This window comes from Mus caroli, chromosome X (genome assembly GCF_900094665.2).
Source record: "Mus caroli chromosome X, CAROLI_EIJ_v1.1, whole genome shotgun sequence".
Lineage (NCBI taxonomy): Eukaryota > Metazoa > Chordata > Mammalia > Rodentia > Muridae > Mus > Mus caroli.
Window position 1 is genome coordinate 152,662,040 of NC_034589.1, and position 23,030 is coordinate 152,685,069.

General features: G+C 40.3%; 2 protein-coding genes across 3 annotated transcripts in view; both read left to right on the forward strand.

Moving 5' to 3' along the window:
* The window catches only part of Pir (pirin), a 98,276-nt gene extending 91,842 nt beyond the window's left edge, over positions 1–6,434 (forward strand). The window contains exons 9-10 of one of the 2 annotated variants that reach the window (XM_021153257.1): positions 2,167–2,233; positions 5,874–6,434. In XM_021153257.1, the coding sequence (XP_021008916.1) occupies positions 2,167–2,233; positions 5,874–5,986 (180 nt within the window). In that variant the 3' untranslated portion in view covers positions 5,987–6,434. The remainder of the gene's footprint in view (positions 1–2,166; positions 2,234–5,873) is intronic. The other variant, XM_029473315.1, reaches the window with a different exon arrangement.
* Positions 6,435–6,486: 52 nt separating this feature from the next.
* The window catches only part of Vegfd (vascular endothelial growth factor D), a 29,996-nt gene continuing 13,452 nt past the window's right edge, over positions 6,487–23,030 (forward strand). Inside the window, exons 1-2 of the mRNA XM_021153978.2 lie at positions 6,487–7,346; positions 19,130–19,355. Of these exons, the coding sequence (XP_021009637.1) occupies positions 7,257–7,346; positions 19,130–19,355 (316 nt within the window). The 5' untranslated portion in view covers positions 6,487–7,256. The remainder of the gene's footprint in view (positions 7,347–19,129; positions 19,356–23,030) is intronic.

The window sequence follows — 23,030 nt, forward strand, 5'->3', positions numbered from 1 at the left end:
GGGAGGGAGCAGAATGAGGACAAGCTGGAACCTATCAGCACCCCTGCCTGCCATTCACTACTAACCACCATATGATTGCAAGAGCACAGCATGGTAGCTACTTTAAAATATTTAATGTTTTTATAATGGAACGATCATCTGATTTTAAGCCAGAAATGCATTGATTATAAAAACAATTCTCCAAACTTTATACCCACATGTATGTGTACATTTTACATTATATATGTGTTTTCACTTTAAAGGCGCTGAGGCGCATCGCATATCCTATTACTTTAGTAAGTGACAGAGCAATCAAGTCTTGGTTTTGGATTTGTATAAGTATTATTTCCATTAAAAAAATCTATTGTGGGCTGGTGAGATGGCTCAGTGGGTAAGAGCACCCGACTGCTCTTCCAGAGGTCCAGAGTTCAAATCCCAGCAACCACATGGTGGCTCACAACCATCCGTAACGAGATCTGGCGCCCTCTTCTGGAGTGTCTGAGGACAGCTACAGTGTACTTAAATAAATAAATAAATAAATAAATAAATAAATAAATCTATTGTTAGACTGGGCTTAGCAGTTAAGAGCACTGGTTGCCATTCAAGAGGACCCAGGTTAGGTTTCCAGCACCCACATGGCAGCTCACAGCTATTTGTAAGCAGTACAGGTATAGCAACACCCTATTCTATTCTCCTTAGGCATGTAGGAAAAACACTCATCCACATTTAATAATAAATAAATAAATAAATAAATAAATAAATAAGTCTTAGACATTATATTGTTGCAGAAAAGATGGAAAGAATTTAAGAGCCAGAGGTGGTGGATGAGCCCAAGGGAAGAGTGTTTTCCAGACACAACAACATTGATGTATGTATGAACTCAGAGAGACTGTGACAGCATACACATAACCTGTACAGTTCAAACTGGACAAATCCCACCCTGAAAAAAGGGGGACATGGTCACAAAATCTCACTGCTAACCAAGGATCTATTTATAATTGATAGCTACCGGGAGAAGGAAAACCAGTTTTCCATGGAGTGACACAGAGGACATCAACTACACTCCAGGCCAGGCTCCGTGTTCAGGATTAGTTGGCCAACACAAAATAGACTCAGTGTGTGTGTGTGTGTGTGTGTGTGTGTGTGTGTGTGTGTGTACATGTGTGCGTGCTTTTTGGGGGGTTGGTTTGAGGGTTATTTTAAGAATAAGAAAGAACATGAAATTATGTAACTAGAGAGAAGGTGGGATAAAAGGTAAGGGAAAGATAACTAAAATATATAATATGGAAAAATGGAAAAGAAAAGATAATAAAATAAAAAAATGATTTCGTTCATGAGAGATAAGCTAGTTTAATCAGATAATTTTTTGGGAAGATGCTCCTGTTAAAAATGAACCTAGCTTTGATGCTGAAGAGATGGTTCTATGAGTGAATTGCCTGGATAATAAAGACTTGAGTATGGTTCCCTAGCAGCCATGTGCGAGACTGAGTGTGATAGCATATATCTGTAACCCTACATCAGAGAGAAGACAAACTAGATCCCTGGAGTGTGCTATCTAGTCATTCTAGGCAAAGGGTGAGCTCTGCTTTCACCGAGAGACCCTGTCTTCAAAACTAAGGTAGAGAGGTATTGAGAAAGACACTTGACAAAGACCTCTGGCCTCTACACACATACATATGCACATGGACCTACATACACACACATAGACACACAAACACAAAGAAGACTTAAATTACAGTTTTCTTTCTTTAACTTACAGATGTTGATACATTGGTAACCTGGGCTTATTGCTGAATTCTTGTTGCTAGAATATTTAAATATCCTAAGGAATAAACATTCCCATATCAAGGATTGCGGAGATGTTTCTGAAATTTGTCCTTGGTAGCATGGCCCACTTAATTTGTGTCTTCACTATGACTTGTTTCCACTTTGATACTTAAAAATAAACATGCCTCTCTGGAGAGGCCCTTGGTATTGGGAAGATCATATGCCCCAGTACAGGGGAACGCCAGGGCCAGGAAGCGGGAGTGGGTGGGTTAGGGGCAGGGTGGGGGGAGGGAATAGGGGGCTTTTGGGATACCATTTTAAATGTAAATGAAGAAAATATCTAATAAAAATGCCTTAAAAATTGTAAAAATAAAATAAAATAAAATGCTCACTGTTCAGTGCTTTCTTTGATGACCTTAGGACCCCCAAAGAAGCCATTTTGTCTTAATTGCTGGGGAGCCATTAAGAGAACCAGTTGTCCAACATGGTAAGTCCAAAATGCTAATTTCCGTAGCTCACTTTCTTTTCCTTTGACATATATACACACATATGTGTATGTATGTATGTATGTATATATACACATATAATTAAGTGTGTATGTTTGTATGTGTGTGTGTATGTGTGCAAAATAAAGAGCTTTATTTTAGCAGATATTGCATAGAGGCTTGGAGGTTTAACAATATGGCACTGTCAATGTTGTTTCAACTCTTGACAGAAAGTAGAAAGTCAAATGCATATATACTGAAGAGACAAAACTTGAGGCACTGATATGCTTCATAGCAATCTGCAGCTGTGGTAATACAACCAGTCCCCCAAGAATGTGAATTTGCCCACTGGAAAAGCTATTAACTTATCTGAATGACCTATTCATCTTTTAATGATCCCACCTGCCAATACTGCCAATGAACAATCAAATTTCAATATGATTTATGGAGGGGAAAATCAATATTCAAATCATAGCCAGTACTGTCCTTGTAATCTATTCTATTTTTAGTGTATATATTTTAGTATGAGCCTCCTAGGAATAATACTTCTTTGAAATTTTCTATAGTAGTTTAAATTAAAAAAAAAAAAAAAAGCCGGGCGTGGTGGCGTACGCCTTTAATCCCAGCACTCGGGAGGCAGAGGCAGGCGGATTTCTGAGTTCGAGGCCAGCCTGGTCTACAGAGTGAGTTCCAGGACAGCCATGGCAACACAGAGAAACCCTGTCTCGAAAAACCAAAAAAAAAAAAAAAAAAAAAAAAACCAAACAAACAAATAGAGGGGCTGGAATGATGGCTCAGCAGTGTATGCTCCACTTGCAGAGGATTTGAGCTTAGTTCCCAGCTCCAGAAGTTCTAATGCCCTCTTCTGGCCCTCCTTGGGCATCTGCACAGGCACACGCACATGCACACACACACACACACACACTTACTTAAAATAAATATTTTTGAAGAAACAGAAATAGAATTAGTGTGTGGAGAAGGCAGTGCTGTAGTTGAAGGTAGGAAATGCTGACAGAGATACGCAATCTCTTCAACCCTTTGGATCTTGATGTCCTTGTATCATTGGCACTTTATTAAATGACAAAAACCTAAAAGCACCTAGAACCCAACTTGTTATTTATACCTTTGCCTACAAAACATACTGTGCAACTCACTGAGTATTTAATTAAGCATGACTTAAGATCTTATCATATTCCATTACTTGGCATGAATCCCCAGGCATAAACTATGATCTCAGATAAGCCCCAGCTGGTCATGCATTTAAATCACATGGAATATTTAGAAAGTATTCTTTTTTTCTTCCAGTAGTAATTTAGGGGGAATATTAAATCATATTTCCCCAGTTTGTGACATTTCACGCTAATTTTGTACAGTTCAAAATGTCCCTCCCAAGGTTTATAGTCCCTTCTTCCTTTTGTCATGACTGAATAAAATTGTTCTTCTGCAAAGAAAACTACAACCAAATGTAGTAGGGTCATTATCTAGTTGTAGACTGGAATTTGTAGAGGAGAAGTGTGCTTGGGGTGAAATCCTTTTATGTTAGGCCCTTTCCTCCATAGCAGTTTTTAGAAGTTCAAGAGTCCAGTTGAAATGAAGATGACAAAGCAAAATGGCAGGCACTGTGTATGTAAACCCTCTTCCAGTGCCTCTGAGCATGGAGACACTGGGTATTCTTATAAACACCAGCCAACATTAATCAGACAAAAATATATGCCTCTTGGACTGCCAGTACTTAGAGGCAAAGCAGTTTGTCTAGTTAGCTTAATTTAGTTTTTTTTTTAAAGTTTTTTGTTTTGTTTTGCCTTTGCATGTTTATAGGTAGCCACAAACATCCTGAGTACTTGGCGACTGGTTGTGGTTTTTGTGAATTAATAACAGCCTGCCCCTCCTGTGATTGAGTGCTCATAATGATGACATTAGGCATAGATGTCATAGCATGTTGGAATAGAAAACTATCTTAACTTTGATGGAGTTATGTCCCTCCTACAAATGAGAAAAAATGCAGATATTTCATTTTCTTAGCATATGCATTGATGCCATTTACTATTTATTAAGAATTGGTCATAGTGTTTTGCAAGTGTTAATTTATTGAGGCTTCAAAACCACACTGGAAACCTGACTAGGGTGACAAGGGAATGAAGAAAAGATGGACATACAGACACATCTTCAGAGAGATGGACTCGGTTGGCCTGCACTTGGTACCACTGACTATGCTACAACCCAGAATCTTGGCACTTTACATGTGTGTGTGTGTGTGTGTGTGTGTGTGTCTGTGTGTGTGTGTGTGTGTGCGTGTAGCACGGGGGAAAGAAGTTAGCTCATCTCTGTGGGGTCTCTGTGTGGGAGGTCTCTGCAGGGCAGCAGTCTCTGGTTGTAGTCATCCAGGATGAAGAAGCTGTGGTTGTTAGTTATTGCATACACTACCAATGTCCTCACACAAGCCAGAGGAGGCTTTCTAATTTCCTGAGGCTAACTTGAGGGAGGTTTTGCTAATTCCTATCAGTTGGAGACATTGGTTCTTATCAATAGTACACATTCAGTCAAGGCTTCCTCTGTTCCCTACACCTTCCTAGGTGACCCAAGGACAGTTTATAAAACTGAGGGACATGGTATGGTGTCAAAATAGGATATAGATACATACAACAGAAAGAGTTGGGGCATACGATTAGTGTGGCCTCACTGGGGAAACAACGGGAAAATTATTATGTGCAGCAAGTGAGTCCTTGACCCAGTATTTGGTCTGTTTGACTGATAAAATCTTAAGTGGACTTTTCCTAGCCCTTTGATGAATTAAAAAAAAATGGTTAACACTATGAAATAATTTTTAAAAATGCTTCTTGCCTTGAAATATATTAATAAAATTTATTAAAGCTATGGTGTTGGTGATCCCTGGCAAGAGGATGATCACACTAGTATAATATATCTTCTGGAATGGTGGGGGGAAAGATAAATTATGATGGAAATGAAAGATAAAAACAATAGAAGCATAAAAAAGTTAAAGAAAGACGAAAGTCCCTTTACTTGCAGTAGTATGATAGTGACTCATGACAGGAAGGAGAAACTAGCCAAACTTAAAGACTTGACCTACTCTATGGTTCTATAGGGCACATGAAGGCATCTTCTGGAGAACTACCAAAAAACGCAAATGTACAAGTTGTTTGGAAGCGATTAATACTTCTCTTTGTTAGTTTTCAAAATAGATTGAGACATATCCCAGAAAGGCAGAGCCCCGTCCGTCCACTGCTTAGCCAGATACCAAAACTCTGCTACAATCTAGCTGGTTTTATAATATCAAGTTGGTTCAATTCCTGAAATAAGTTCAGGTTCTACAAAATAACAACTACAGAATGTGCTGCATAAAGGGATTGTCATTGCTGGTGAGGAACCTTCAGTAGACAGTGAGACTCAATCCGGTTTATCTAAGTCTGGTCTGAATGATAATGTATAATTGTATATAGTCCTAGCCACAAAACACAAATGCTAGCTAGTCCCATATGACTGAACAGTGTGAAAATGGGCTATTGATGCCCAGCTATGCCTAGATTTTGTTTTAACTGAGGAGCTATAGGAATACATAGCACTTCTAGTGGTAGAGGAACATGTCATCACCCAGAACTTTGTGAATGTCTCTTTCTGCCCTAGGTCCATTTGTGATGAATACCAATGAGGAAATTTCTCAGGCCATTCTTGATTTCAGAAATGCAAAAAATGGTTTTGAGGGGGCCAGAACCTGGAAGTCCAAGATTGGAAACTAACGAAGAGCTGAGACGCTGCCACTTGGATGGACTGACCATTCAGTACATTCAGTTTCCAAGGCTAGTTTAGCTGGTGCTTCTGAAGCCAAGTTAAGCTGGGCTTAACGGTGCAGTCCTTTAATCCCAGCACTCTAGGAGTCAGAGACATCAGGTATCTCCGATTTCCAAGCCCATCTGTCTTGAAAATGGAAAAATAAAAAATAGAATTCCACATTAAAAAGATGTTATTTGTAATGAATTTTCAGGATGCATTATATTCATGTTTGAAATTGTCAAAGAATATGTTTAATTTAAAAAGGAAAATTACAAACAATAAAAAAATGGTAGTAACATATATAAGATATTTCCTGATACATGCAAATAATTTTAATTGTTGCTTTTTAAAAAAAATCAATGTTCTTCATTTGGTGGAAATTATTAAGCACCTATTAAAAATAATTGCTATTTACATGTGCTTTTTTATATGGGAGTAGATAGATGCCTTTTTATTCTCTGCCCTTTGGGGTTTTCTTGAAGCATATTGTTTGTTGCTGCTGCTTTCTGTGCCTCTGACAGCAGATATCTGAGCATCTAAAGTCCCTCTACTGAAGCCCATCTGCCATCCTGGCCATCAGAACTGTGTTCTGGGTTTCATGTTACAGGCAACGTGCTTTAAAAAAAAAAAAAAACACAGCAGTCCTGCCCATGTGAGTCAGCTTTTAAAACTGCCCTGCTCTTGCTAGGAACACAGCAGGATTCCAGCCAAGACTTCCCAGCGTTTTCTGCCAAACTCTGTCAGATTTAAGACATATGCTCCTGCAAGCTTTCTTGAAGGTTGTGAAAAAGTTTGGATCCATAGTTGGGTTCCAGCCTGCTGTAACTGCAAGTATCTGTGGTCATACCACCTCCTTATAAAGCAGCTAGAACCTTGAGCGTAGGGTGGGGATTTTTTTTTTTATCTTCAACTTCCTGGATAAGAAATGTCTGTAGAGTGATTTCTAGTTTCAAGTGGAAGACATGACCACCTCCTGATTATTTTTGCAGCGGGAAACTTTGAAATATTTTTCATTGCTTTCTCCCATACTAAGATTGTGTGTGTAGCAGTGAGGGAGTCCCTTGACTTACTCAAGTCATTTCATTGGATTTTGATTACAACTGATCATGTGATTTTTTTTTCCATGTAAAGTTTGGGGCTTCAAACTTTGCTTCTGGAGAATGCCTTTTGCAACAGTTTTCAGTAGCTGCCTGGAAACAACTGCTTAGTCATCGGTAGACATTTAAAATATTCAAAATGTATGGAGAATGGGGAATGGGGAATATCCTCATGATGTTCTATGTGTACTTGGTGCAGGGGTTCAGGAGCGAACATGGAGCAGTGAAGGTAGGTGAGCTTGAATATTTCTCTTTATTGGTTTTCACAGAAAAAGTCCTTTGCCCTCGCTGGTTTTGAAGCAGTCTAAAAGCCCTGCCTATTCTTAGCCTGTGTGTATTAATGACTGCTTTACTTTGGGGGCTTAATAAGTTTCTTATCATGAATGTTTGAAAGTGTGTGTGTGTGTGTGTGTGTGTGTGTGTTTGGAATGGGGATAGAGCATGAGCATTCTGGAAATCTTTGACACTGAACCAGTTTGCTCCCAGTTGTGCTTGCAGATGGCACAGTGATTTTCTGTTGAAGCTGTGATTTGCCTTTGTGACACACACAATTTTGTGGGCCCTTGGTTTGTAGGTTTTTGTGAGCAACCAGGTTGAGTAATTTCTTCTGTAAATTGAAAATCACAGTGGTTTTTTTTTTTTTTTTTTTGTGGATGTTTTCTGTCTGGTTTTGCTTATTACCAATTACCAATTGCTACCATCCAGGAAAGAAAAGTTTTCTTAGGGTTTGTTTTTGTTTTCCTATTTTCTGCTTTAGAAAAATGTGTCTAAGATAAAGTAGTCAACAGATCTTTGGTTCTACGAGCAGGCATCAAGAACAGCCCAAGCCATTGAGAACCATGCAAAAAGGACGAACGATGGGGCTACCGACTGCTAGAATAACATTTTCATTTCGTATTTTGTATCTTTCAAGCCTTTTTATTTTTGAAAAGGACCCGGATGCAATTGTTTTGACTGGAGTGCTACTAAATCATGACTGATTTAGAAATCTCTGGCTATGAGCAGATAGAAATCAGATGTGGGCTTGAGTTTTATGGCTTGCATTTTCCATACGGGGGAGCATATCGCCCCCCAGAGGGGAAAATTAGTTCATGACGATGTGAACTCTTTGACATGGGAACCATCATATGCATAGAGTCCATAAACAGGGAGTAACTCTGCATCCAGGTTTCATAGGTCAAGACTAACTGCTCCATTTCCAGTTTTCACCCTGTCAACTATACTCAAAAGTGGATTTCCTTTCCCCTGCAGCCTGACATGGAGGTCTAATATCAAGGCTGGTAGCAGTCAGGTAGAGCTGAGAAGTGTCCTTTCTGCCATGTGCATTTTGGACTCACAAAGCTTGAAAGATTCAGGCTGCTACATCGAAGACTTTCTACCCCAGCATAATACTGTTCGACATTTCACTTACCACCAGCCTTCAACCCTATGCCCCAGTGAAGTCGTCCCTGTTCAGAATTTTTACTCTTTTATAGACACAGCTACCAGAATCCTCTCTGTGTCCTGGACATAGTGAAGTTTTAAGTTTACTGTTTCTACTTAAATTTCTTGAATGGGGCAGTGGGAAAGAGCGACTGGATTTTTATGTGACAGAAAACATGCCCTAACAGATGGCAGATGTGCAACATGTGTTTACTAACATGCCTTTCAATGTTTCTCTTACATGCCCTTATATTTTCCCTTGAAAAAGAGGGAAGCTACATCTAGTGAGTTTACAGCTACCGGGCCCCCAGCTAAATTAGATTGTTTCTTATATGAAGTGCTGCCTGTAATTAAAGTTTGGGGACACACATTACTGGGTGGTGAAGCATAATAACATACATAATTTTGATTTATATATTCTCTTCCCCCCACACCTTTTTTTAGTGTAAAAATTAATTTATTATACAGCAATCACACAGAATGCTTTTCATCTAGGAGGAAAATGGCTTCTGCCTCCTTTTCCACCCAACTCACGATACTGTGTTCTTCAGATGCCATACTTTCAAAGGAAAATAAAAAGGCCTCAATTTCCAAAGAAGCAACCTCAACTAACATTTTTAAGTGACACAGGAATGTTTCGAAGGACTACAAAAGAATGATCTGTAACATACAAAATGCTATTCTGACCATTTTGGTAAAAAATAAAATTAATCCTCTGATGTGGGAAGACAGGAACTTATCTACCAATATGTATAAATATAATTGTGATGGGTTGACATTTTCTATGCTTAATTCATTCAGCAAATATTCCATTTTATTTTAAAAGTTGGGGAAAATTAAGGTTTTGTTTGGTTGGTTGGCTGGTTGGTTTAGTTTTGGTTTTGGTTTTGGTTTTGGTTTTGGTTTTGGTTTTGGTTTTGGTTTTGGTTTTGGTTTTTCGAGACAGGGTTTTTCTGTGTAGCCCTGGCTGTCCTGGAACTCACTCTGTAGACCAGGCTGGCCTCGAACTCAGAAATCCGCCTGCATCTGCCTCCCAAGTGCTAGGATTAAAGGCTTTTTATAGTATCCGAGTACTTTTGTTCTCATGAATAAAAGGGAATTCACTTGGGAAAACAGGTTTTTTTTTTTTTAAATCAGATTATAGAGAAAAGTTTTTTATTCTTCTATTTTAGAAAATTCACACTAAGATGGCCTTTTCTCAGTGCAGATTTCCTAGCTCTGCATGGTTTGTCAGCCCTTGGGTGGTTTAAGGCTTAGTGCTGCACTGAGCCTTACTCCCTGCAAACACACACCTTTTAAAATGAAAACAAAATCAATGAAATCTATTTCTTAACAGTGATGTCTTTCTTATTTAAATTAAAATGTATCATAGAAATAGATTCAGGGTAGGAATGGTTTAAGATACTGGTACTTGATTAGTTTTTGCCTTTAGATATACAGATATGTAATTTGTTATTCAAATCCTCCTGGGTCCTCCTCAGTACTAAGTCTATGAGAGTATCCTTCTCTCCACTCTCCCTTCTCTGGCCACATCTGTTCCAGAATGGCTGTGATGCTAAATCTATTCCCAGGTTGCTCCCTCCTCCTGGTCTGAACTTAACTTCTTAGCTTAGAGAATTGTGCTGTTTATTTAGCTTAGACAGGCAGTGACTGTGGTACTCTTCTATGAATCTGTGATATTTTTTTCTACTATAATAACGTAAATGCCTACGAACATTCAGGACAATTGTGCTTAATGCCATTTGAGTGAAAAACATCCTAATTTTACTCTAGCCTTGTAGTTTATGCTTGGAAAACTAGCTGTTTGGTGTCAACAGTGCTTGGAATATGTAAGCTGAGGCAAATCATTTCTGAAATCTTTTTTAAAAATTAGTTAAAAAACTGTGCTTGCTTCATTAATATATTCAGATTGCTGCCTAGATATGGGATTTATTTCAGTTTCTATTTTCTCAAGTGCTTTATACAGTTGAGATGAGCAGAGATAGTTTCCTAAGGTAGTCACTTCACAACAGCCTATGTTATAGATCTAACCATATTATTCACTTATACCCTCTAGATATTTACTAAATGATTCCCAACAACGTTATGCTTTGCCATTCAAAATGACCTTCTCTCCAGCATGACTTCTGGCTGCTTTAACAAATAATTGTTGTCACCAGGTATGTCGGGAGTCCTTATAAGATGCTAGATAAAGGTAGTGTCTATAGATCTTTTCCATGGAGTAATGAAGACCTGTTAGTATAGCAGTAGAGAAGTGATTTTAGGTCATGGTAGCTCTCAGAACTCTTTTGGAAGAGTTTCTTTCTTCTTTAGCTTTGCTCTATACTATCTTTTAAGCCACCTCACTTGTAATGTCTATAGATGGTGGAGTCATTCAGTGCCATATAAGATTAAAATAAGCCCCAAATCCACATGCCTCAAGAAAGTTGTTTACTATTGTGCCATTTGCCTTCTCTTGAAATTGTCTAAGAAGTAATTTGCATGGAAACAGCTGGTGGGTACTGCCTTCCATCTTTAATTCCAGAAGGCAAACGCATTCCTACCTACCTACCCCATTCTCACTCACAAAGTCATATACAGGAGAGTATGCTGCCTTGGTTGCTAGCTAGATGAACCAATAAGGTCTTAGCGATTTATCTGTCTCACTATGAATTCAGTTGCAGCTTTTACATTATTCTAGCATATTATGGTTCCCAAAATACACTAGAACCCTCTCTTACATCTCCTGTGTATTACTCATTTTTAATCAAAAAATCCTGACTTAACACCTGTGACTAAAATGTTGCCATAAACCTGTCACAAAGATAGCTTGTGCAATAAATATAATGATCCCATAAAGCACCATTAGTAAAAAGATCTGGAACTCTCAGGCACAAGTATTTCCACAAAGGTAGTAGAGAAATAGGAATGCAGAGGACAATAAAATTGTTCCTGAGCAATGTTTAGTTCCAACTCTTTTTTTCTTTTAAATGTTTCTTTTATTTGAAGCATATCTGTGTCAGGGTATGTGCACATGAGTGTGAAAACCTGCAGAGGCCACAAGAGCTGGAATTACCACCCAACAAGGAACCAAACACCTGTTCTTTGCAACAGCAGTAAATACTTTTAACCACTGGGCCATCTCCGAAGCCCAAAGAACTCTTTTTTATCATGTGATATAAGCAGAGGGCGGGAGTTTAGCATAATTGGGAATGAATTGAGATAAAAGGAGACAGCGATAAAATTGGCATTCCTGCTTGGTTTGTTTTTATGATGGTGAGTCCACTTTTCTTTCTTTTGTTTCTGTTTCTTATGGCCCTACTAAGATACTAAAGCATTATAAATCAAAAGCATTCTGAGGCATCTTCAACATCATGAAAGCCTTTGCTTGTTGAGATGTCCTAACCCATAAAGACTCTCCTGTACCTCTTATTACAACTTTCCAATATTTGATACTTCCTTACTTTTTTCATCAGGTATTATTAAATATCTACTGTGTCTAGGATATGAGAATGCAGCAAGAAATAAAACAATATTTCAGCTCCCTTTGAATGTGCATTTTGCTTGTGCTTAGTAGAAGTGGACAATAATGTGTCAGGGACAATAATGAAAAGCACTCACCTGAAGAAGGGGACACAAAATGCTTGTGATCAAGGGGAGATTCTCCTAATTCAGTTATGTTTGCACATAGTACTTAAAGAACTGAATGAGGCAGAGGCTACCCTCAGGGTAGTGGCTAAAGAGGGAGGAGCTTGCATGTTCTGAGGAGGAGCAGGGTAACTAGAGTGTGAAAGGTGAGCAGAGATCAGAAGTGCAGTTGTCACAGTTGGAAAAGTAGCAGGGTGGGGGTGAGCTCCAATAGAACTTTATAGATGCTACAATTTTAATTTATGTAAATTTTATGCACCAGGTAACCTTGTTTTCATTAGTTCCAACCATTTAGAATGCAAAAGCTTCTTCTTAACTCACAGGCGGTTCAAAAACAGGCTGAACCCTGTGGCTCATGGGGCACAGTTTACACATCGGATTCAGTGTTGGTACACTGTTTGATTTTATTGATGGCATACATCTGTGTCTGACATGTGTGGTCTGTCCCTGTTGATTACACCCTCACCATGAGGATGGAGGCTTTTCAGCAGAGGAGTGTGTCCTTGTTTTGTTTGCTGCTGTGTTCTAACCACCACTTTGCAAAGCCTGTCTCACAGTAGATGCCAAAAGCGGTATTTATTGGCTGGTTGATAGACTAGCCGTGGAAGATTCTGACACGGCCAGGTCAAAGACAACACTGGACAATCTCTGGTCATCACCATGGCTCACCTGGCTCCATGATTTGTATAAAATCCAAAACCATTTTTAAGGTAGTGTATTTAGCCTGTTATTTTACTGTGAGAATGAGATAAGGTTTACACGACTTTGTTGAAGAATTCAGAAATGTCCTTCCAGCCCTATGCCATCAAACAGGGAGTTCACTTCCAGAACCCAAAGATAGAAAGTGAAGTCACTTTAGTCCATTCTTTCAGTCTGATGGTCACAGAAAGCTACACAGAACAGCATCTAGCCATACAGTGTCTGTGCCCCACTTAGACACCCTCCTGTCTTTATCTCTGAAAGCCTTCAGAAGCCCTATCTGTTTTCATCTTGGGCGCTAATAGAAAGATGTGGAAATTTTTGACAAAGATACTCTGGTCAGATGCTGTCTTAGTGAGTTGCTTGGGAAACCCTTTCTCCCTGGGAGAAAGAAAGCTGTACATTCAGTTCAGTAAACATGTGTGGAATGTCTTCCATGTGCCAAGCACATGAGTGGACACGATGCTTCTTATAAAATAAAGATGTCTTAGTCATTTTTGTGTCTTACCAACCTCTGGGGAGTTCACTTTGGCCTGTATCAAGGATTATTTTAATGCCTGAAACTGTAAGTAATATTAAAATTTCTTTTTAATTTTCATTTAGTTATGCTTCTCTCATATTTTCTATCTCAACTGTAGTTTCTTTTCCCAGCCTATCCCTCCCAACTCCCCTCTCCCCCAGATCCACTCCTCCTCTGTTTCCCTTCACAAAAGGGCAGATCTCTCATGATATCAACCAAACATGGCATATCAAGCTGCAGTAAGACTAGGCACCTCCCCTCATATTAAGGCTGGATGAGGTGACCCAGTAAGGAAGAGAAGGGTCCCAAAGGCAGGCAAAAAAATCAGAGACGCCCCCTGCTCCTACTGTTAGGAGTCCCACAAGAACACCAAGCTGCACACTGTAACATATATGCAAAGGGCCTAGGTCAGTTCCTTGCAGGCTCCCTGATTATTGGTTTTGTCTCTGTGACCCCCTGTGACCCCCTGGTAAGTTGATTCTGTGGGCCATGTTCTCCTGGTGTCCTTGGCCCCTCTGGTTCCTACTATCCTTCCTCTCTCCCTCTTCTGCAGGATTCCCTGATCTCTGCCTAATGTTTGACTAGGGGTCTTTGCATCAGCTTCCATCAGTTGCTAGATGAAGCCTCTCTGATGATGAGTATGCTAGGCTCTGGTATAAGAGGATAGCAGAGTACCATTAGGAATCATTTCACTGATTTATTTATTGCCAGTTGTGCCTAGGTCTCTAGAAGATCCAACCTGTGGCTCCTGGCCCTCCAGGCAGTGTCAGGCATGGGCTCTCCTGGAATGGGTCTCAAGTTGGACCAGTCATTAGTTAGCCACTCCCACAACTTCTGTGTTACCTTTACCTCAGCACATCTTGAAGGCAGGAAAAATTGTAGGTCAAAGGTTTTGTGGCTGAGTTGGTGTCCCAATACTAATACTTGAAATTTTGTGTAGTTACAGAAGATAGCCAGTTCAGGATTCATATCTTCCATTGCTAGGAGTCTAAGCTAGGGTCACCCTCATAAATTCCTGGGAGTTTCCATTGCACTAGATTTCTACCTCACTCCCGACGTGACTGGAGAGATGGCTCAGCCATTAAAAGCTAGGCTCCCAACCAAAAATACTATAATTTCTACAAGGTTTATTTCACCATTAACTGGATCTCACTAAATAACTATAGATAGCACTGACATGTTGGGAGTATTGCTTTTTGGAAAAAGGAAATCAACATTAAATAAAAATTATTTTCGGAGAGAGAAAAAAATATTTTGCTGTTCTGTTGTGACTGAAACTCTTTAGAAAGTATAATTTTGATTGAATGAATATGAATAGCCGCCTCAGACACAGAAAAAAGTTTAATTCTGTGCGGTGGAGGGTCTCGGTTCCGGTAGGGGAATTTGGTTTTTGTTTGTGTAGGGATTCATTGTGGGAACGAGGAAGGTAGAGGAAAGAGTCTGGTACTTTAGTGGGACCTGCCCGGAAGATGGCAAAGACGGAATCAGGAGAGACATGAACACTGGACAAAAATAAAAATAAAGAAACAAGGGAGGGCAGAGTGAGAAGAGACGACCATGGGACAGAAAAAAAAAAAAAAAGGAAGACAACCTAGGGAAGGACTTAAAACTGACGACAGAGGGTCGGAAAGACAAGGACGTAGGGAAAAGAAAGGAGAAACCCCATCCTCCAAACCAGACTGGTGGGACCAGGGAGGGGGCTGGGTGAGGGGACTGGAAGCTTTGGAGGCCTCCGCGGAGCAGAAGAGATCTAGTCCAGCCAGATACAAGGAATAGGCCCCTTGTCCCCGCCCCCAGGTCCCGGGTAGGGTAGGGGACTGGTGTCTCAGTGCTGCAATGGGGGGGGGGGTGCGCCCCTCCCCCAGTCCCTCCTCAAGCTTGACTTTGTTTTTTGTTTTTCTTTTTTTAAATTAGATATTTTCTTCATTTACATTTCAAATGCTATCCCCTTTCCTAGTTTCCTCTCCAAAAGTCCCCTATATCCTCCCCCAGCCCTGCTCCCCAACCCACCCACTCCAGCTTCACTTTGAAAGGTACGCTCTGGCGACGTCCGCCAATGCGCAGGGGGGCGGGGCAGAGGGGTGGAGTCGGAGAGGCCGGCGGCCTGCCTCCAATCCAGTGAGAGTGGGCGCGGCCTCGACTGCGGCCGGCCCCGCCCCTCGCTCGTCTTTTCTGCCCCGCCCCCCCCGCCCCAACCTCCTCGCTCCCTGCGGATTGAGCAACTAAGTACCACCCACATGTGTCCAGAAGCCTGTGTGCTCGCCGCTCACTGGATTCTCTCCAAGTCCATTCGGTGCTGGTGAAGGTTAGGCGTGCCCGGGCGGAGCCCAGCCCCAGTCTCCGTCCTCCCCGGCCGCGCCCCCTCCTGCCCCATTCATGTGTGGTGTGAACCGGTGGCTCTTGTCCTTCTGGCGCTGCGCGGGTAACTGTGACTCTGGAACAGTGCTCTGTAGTCTCTGCACATGTTTCTATTGATTGCTGGGAGAAACCTCTCTGATGACAATTAGGCTAGGGATCAATCTATGAGTACAGCAGAATATCATTTTTTATCCTAAGTCACTGGACTTTCCAACCTCAGGGTTCTGGTCTTCCAGGCTGTGTCAGGGGCTCTTTTTTCCTTTTGAAACTGTGGTCCAAACCTGTAAAATAGGACTTTGATAATAAGGTCAATTCATCAGTATTTTTAAAAGCTTTCCTCCACATGAATTCAAGGTGAAAGCAAATCTAGGAACTTCTGCTCCAAATCCTTCCCAAGAGGGAATGAGTAAAGCAATCAGCAGTGTGGCCATTTCTTAGTGACCTAGGTAACCACTTAGATCTCTAGAACCAGCTTTGCTCTGTGTATAGTAATATGTATAAGATGACAAAGTAGCATTGCAGAGACCTTCAACCCCGTGCTTTAAAAACTGGTTGTTGGAGCTAAAAAACATCAGAGAATGATTTGTTATTTAGGAGGAGAATCTTAACAGTCTTGAACTAATTACAGAACCAAGGCAGCCACTCTAGTAAGAAGCAGAGACCTGGGAATGCTGTCTCTCGGCCTCTCATCTTGCTGGTTGATTTTAATCAGTTTAGATTTGATTAGCACTTGTATCAGAGAACTGGAAGAAATAAAGAGCAACTCATTTGGCAAAAGTTCAGCAATGAAAACCACTGCAATCCAAGGTTTACGTGTGTGTTTGGGACGATAGTTACACTTTGATGTTGAGTTTTCTCATACACATGTGGATAACATAAAGTTGATTACACAAATATCCACCAGTGTAGAATGCCGATTAGAAAGAGATCCATTTTCAACGCTTCCCAAATGTATGCCCTAGATAAATTACTTGCTTTTTTTTTTTTGAGTCGTTAGTGTTTCCATTTAGAATTATAAAGTGACTGTTTTCAATTTCTGAGTTATTTCATACTAGGTTTCAGTTAGCAGACTAAGAAGGCTTTCAATAGCTTTGAGTATGAAAGTCAATGTTGTGGTTTTACAAAGAAACAAGTCATAGGAGATATTTAGTCTTCACATCATTTAATATTTTAATTCAGTCTGCAGGATTGCTACCTCATCCTAAGGTTTTTTAGCATAGGCTTAAAAAGAAGAAAAGAACCTGAAATTGAATTGAGACCTGTAAGAAGTACAAAGCCATATATCAGCTTTATCCAAGGATGGTATTGGATGAAATTTTACCTCCATAAATGAAAATTCTTTCATCAAAGTACAATTTAATAATTTTTCATCTAAAATTTTAGAGGGGGTTCATACATGAGTACTTGTACATTTATTATTTTCACCTCTCCCTTTCCTCCATCCAATTCCTTCTGACTCTCCCCTCCTCCTTAAATTCATGATCTCTTCTTCTATAATTATTGTTACACACATAACTGCGCATGAGCATGCACATGTGCACACACAGACACATACATACACTGAGCCCAACTTAATAATCTTTTTGTAAAGTATCTGTTGGCCTTTTTCACTAGCTTACTGAAGCAATGCTGTCAAACCTTTTATCTTGAAGATTGAATAGATGTGAGGTAGCTTTTCCATAGAACTAGAAAGAGGAGGTGAATGGTCAGGCAAAGAGGCCATTGACAAATTAGGATCATCATGTGTAACAGTTGTCATGGAAATGAGCAAGTGTTCAGTTTTGTCTACAGGGTTCTCAACTAAAGAAGCTGAGCCATGCTACTCAAGTTCAGCAACCTGCTCACGTACCCCAACTGTGCTCTTTAAGATTCCTGCTCTCCCTTGACAAAAAACGTCCTTGTTTCCAACTGTGGAGGGATATGAGAAACCACCAAGATAATCTCCCTGAGCTGCTGAGGCAATCTTGCTCTCTACAGAGCCACATGGCTACCTGTGGCTCACCTGTTTCAGATGGTAGTCTTTTTAATCTCTCCATACTGGGCCCAACTAACACATTTCCTACAGCTTACAGGTATAGTTAATACTCTCCTATCTCAGGCAAAAATATACATATATGCATGTGTATACTCCCATCTGGATTTAGGTAAAATGGCTAAGGTAGCTTTAGCCAGGTACAGTCACACACGCCTCAGATGTCAGGACTCTAGAAGCTGAGACAGGAGGATCACAATTTCCAGACCAACCTTGGCTGCATAATAAGAACTTGCCTCAAAACAAGAACACCACCACCACCACCATCACCACCACCAACAACAACAAAAGGCATAACCTTGAAGATAATGTGCTTTGAGACTTTTTTAGTTCATGAACTATAAATGTTAAGAAAAATGGTAAACAAACATGTAAGGCAATCTAAGTAGAAAATGCTGATAAACAATGGAACCATGAAGTTAAAGCTGCAGGACTGATAGATGTGAGACTGGGGAAGACAGGTGATCAAGAACTCAGCTCCAGAACTTGAGAGATAGCTTAGTTGCAAAGTACCTCCCCAGCATACACAAGGCCCAAAGACTGATCCCCAGTGCTTGGGAGAGTGGGAAACTCCAGTAGGAAATAGGCTCCATTGGTTTTGATGGTTTTGATGGCATAATATATAATTGTATGTATGTTTCATTATTTCATATAACCAAGCCCCTACTTTTGAACAAGAAGTTACATGTTAAAAAACCTTTTCTTGACTTGGAACCCCCACGAATATACCGGTCTAGTCTAGTTGCACTGTATTAGCCATTGCAAGTCAGACGCAACTGAAGAGAAGCAGTGAGACTTCAGCATAAACAAGGAAATCAGTGGCTGTTGTCACAAAATTAGTATAATAGAAGAGTCTATAGCTTTTCTGTGACTGCTGTACTGCAAAGTACCATAAATTTGGTAGCTCAGAACAACAAAACCCCCCAAATCAAAGTGTCAACTCTCTTGGCATGAACATTACCTCGTCTGCTTCTGGTGGCTGTAGGCAATCCCTGAGTTGTGGCTTCATCACTTCATCTCCATCTTCACATGGCCTTACTGTGTCTATGTTTTCTCCTGGATTCTAAGGGCGTTGGTCATTGAATTTTGGGTTTATGTGACTAATACCACAAAAACTTTACCTCAATTCTATAATGCATCTTTTTTTTTTTTCTGAATAAAACAATGTGCAGAGGCTCTGGAAGTAAGGAAGTAGATCCTTCATGTCAAAGGACACCATTAGACAACGATTTTTTTTCTCCAGACACAGGTCTACATCAGAATAACCTTAACTAGTTTCTTTTCAGATGCTCTATAGTTTCAATTGTTAGCAATCATGGTTATCAAGATATCTTTGTAACTCACTCTTAATTAGGATTTTTCTTTTGAGCGATCATCCCGGTCCATGTTGGAACGATCTGAACAACAGATCCGAGCGGCTTCTAGTTTGGAGGAGTTGCTGCAAATTGCGCACTCTGAGGACTGGAAGCTGTGGCGATGCCGGTTGAAGCTCAAAAATCTTGCCAGTATGGACGCACGCTCAGCATCCCATCGCTCCACCAGATTTGCGGCAACTTTCTATGACACTGAAACACTAAAAGGTAGGTGCATGGGGAGAGTGGTATATTTTGTCTTTATCACATAGCCAAGTTCTCCCAAAAGTTTGAGCAGGGTAGTTATGCATCAGTGGGGCACAAAAGGGCTTTGACTTTGTGACAAAATGCTTCATTGAAAAAAGTTGGGAATGGGTCTCAGGCATCCACACATGCCCTCCATAAAGAAAAAGGTGTAATAAAACATAAACAAACCAGTCACTGCAGGAATCAGTTCTCCCCTTCCATCTTGTGGAACAGGATTCTAACACAGGTCTTCAGGCTTGGCAGCAAGCACATTTAGCCACTGAACCATCTTGTCAGCTCAAGAATTCTGATTTTTTTTAAGTGTCTACTCCACAAAGAAGTATACTTAATATGATTTTTATATCTACACCTAACACAAGGACATGCAAATTATCAAAATAAATTTAGCTCAGAAATTTGAGGACAAAGCAAATACAGAAAGACTGATTTTAGTAAGGAGAAAATACATGTTCACTTAAGAGCAAAAGAACCTCAGATATTTAGCAAAAAGGAGCTTTTAATTGCTATGCTGACAGAGAGAAAAAAACCAACAGTTCAGCCATAGATTTTTTTTCTCTTCAAAATCTTGAGTTTTTTATTTAAACGTGAAAAGGGTGAAGTTGAAAGGTAAGGTATGCTAGTGGTTACTCAGAAAACAACAAAGACATTTCTTGACACGAAATCATCAAAGCTTACAAGTAGAAAATAACATCCAGTCAGCGTCTGTATCCTCAGGTTCTGCCCCACTACCCACACACCATGGGTTCAGCCAGTCACACATCCTTAGGGAAGTGCTTGTGTACTGAGCAGATGCAGACCTTTTCTTGGCATACAACGTACTGAAACAACTATTCATATGGGGTGTATACATTTTATTGGTTACTGGAAGTTATCTAGACATGATTTCAAATGTACAGAAAGGTGTAGGTGGACTATTTACAAATTCTAGCCCACGTTATATAAGGGACTTGGTAACTCAAAGCTTTTAGTGTCTGTAAAGTGTCCTGGAACCAGTCTTCCATAGACACCAAGGGGCCATTATACTTCTAAATTGTTTCCTGGAGTAGGGGTGGGGATGGATGTGTGGTGCACACTTATACCACTTTAATGACATCCAGACTGAGAAACAGACTCTTTACAAAGCAACTATTTATATATACTGTGCCACAATGAGTGAACTGTTTTAGCATCAAGTTGTGTGACCTTAACTATGCCTTTACCTCTCTGATGACATATCAAAACAACCCAAGAAACTAGTGCCATTGTTACTCTTAGTCTTAAAGATATAAATATGATTTCATAGTACATGAGTACATCTATTGTTTAATTTCAGTTGATCCTTAAGCCAAGCATCCTTTTTTAAATAGATATCTTTGTTTCTCCTGTTTGTTAAAGAATAATAGATTCTTTGTAATTACACCACACACACACACACACACACACACACACACACACACACACACATATATATATATCATAGGATTTGACTATGGGAAAAGTTATATGTAGTTGAAGGAATCCCACAGCAGTGTAAGTGGGAAGAAGGTTCTTTGTGCTCATGCGTGGGATTGTGTGACAAGTGTGATGAGACACTGGGAACCACAGTCAGAGCTTTGAGGGTCTAGTTGTTCATTCATGTTGTGATTTTACATGGACTTCACAAAAAACAACCACATCTGGAGATCACAGGCTTTGACTAGATTACTGCTCTGAAGGTCTGAGGGGTATGTACAGATGAGTTGTGGAGACAATTTTTACTATAAAAATTTTTTAAAGTCAGCCAGGTGGACATTTTATAAGGAAGATGCCATAAAAATTGGAGAATTCGCAGTCTCCATGCTTTCTCTCCTAATTATATGGAGGATTATCTGAAGCTATTCATGAAGTTACAAGCAATGGAGAATCAAATAAGTGTGTTACACCAATTATGGTTTGTTATCTACCCCCTGTCATAGATTTCAGGGTAATTCCCTAGGCAGTAGTAAAGAACACTGGCCTTAGGAAACCTTAGTCAGTGCCACTGGTCATAACTGCATGAGATTTTGATTGTAATCTTCTCCAACTTTTAAAACTTAGAACTTTAAAGAGAAAAAGCAAGTGGAAAGTAACATTTAAATAGCATTAGAAACAAGGGATATTTTCATAAGTTACTCCCTCTGTCAAAGATTTACGACTAGTAGTAGCAATTGAAATAGCACCCCAGTAATATTTAATTAAATAATTAAATATAGCCTGAGGATAAATCTTTATCATCAGAAATTTTAAAATGTTCATTTTATATTGTGTGTTTGTATGGGTATTTTGCTGGTGTGTATGTCTGTGCACCACATGTGTGCAGTACCCAATGGAAGCCAGAAGAGGGCATCAGATCCACTAGAGCTGGAGTTGAGACGTGAGCAGCCATATGCATGCTGGGAACAAAATATGGGTCCTTTGGAGGAGCAGCCAATACTCTTCTGAGCCATCTCTCCAGGTCCATCAATGCACATTTTTAAAGATAGTGTACAGAAAGAGTTTTTCAGGTATTACCCCACTTGTAAAACAGATATTTTTAGCTTCATGCTTTTGTGGATTTGAAATACAAGAATTGCCAAGATGATTGTTTGGTTTGGTTTGGTTTGGTTTGTTTTCTTTTGATTCAAGGTCTCTCTGGAGGCTACAGTCAAGGCTTCTTGGTCTGGGTTCTGATCATCTCAATGTCCTTGCAAGTTCATTCAGTTGTTTGTAAGATTAAGTTCTTCACAGGCACTTGGACTGTGAAGGGCTCCTTTCTTCACTGGCTTTTGGCCAGGGGCAGCCCTCAGTTTGAGGTAGCTTCAGAAATGACTTTCAGGCTGGACAGGTAGTGTGGAGATTAAAAGCACATACTGCTCTAGAAGATAACTTAAGTTTAGTTCCTAGTACCTATGTAGGGTGGGCTTACAACCACTCAGAACTCCAGCTCCCAGGGTATTTGTTAACCTCTTCCAGTATCTGAGGGCTCTGAACGAATGTGCACCCCACCCCTACACATATGTGCACCACCTCACACACACACACATATGCATAATTAAAAATAAAATGATTTTTAAATAAAGTGGCCCTTGGTGAGAAAAGAAGTGGGGCAGTGAGAAGAGAGGGTAAAGAGAGGTGGGGACAAGAGAGAAACAGAGTCAGAAAATAGTTTCAACCTAAGCACCTAGGTGGCATTCTGCTTTGCTGTGTTCTCTTCACAAAACGCCAATCACTCATTCTCATCAGCACACAAAAGGAGGGGAGATTGCACAGGGCATAGTCACCAGAACTGGGGGTCACCAAGGGTCAGTGTTAAAGCTGCATACTACAAAAGGTTTTCAACATACTCCTAGGATGACATAGTCTGCATTTCTATCTGTGACAAGCTGAAAGAAACTCCCCCTGCTCCCTCAAACATGTAGGGAGGCTACACACCACATTAAGAGTCAAAATCTAACTTAAAAAATGATGAGAGTGGGGCTGGAGAGGGCTCACCTGTTATGAGCAGGTACTGCTCTTGCAGAGGACCCAAAGTGGGTTCTCAGCACCCACATCAGGCAGATCAGTACTGCCCTAAATCCAGCTCTAGAGAATTTAACACCTCTGATATTTGCAGGCATCTGATCTCTCCCTCTCCCTCTCCCTCTCCCTCTCCCTCTCCCT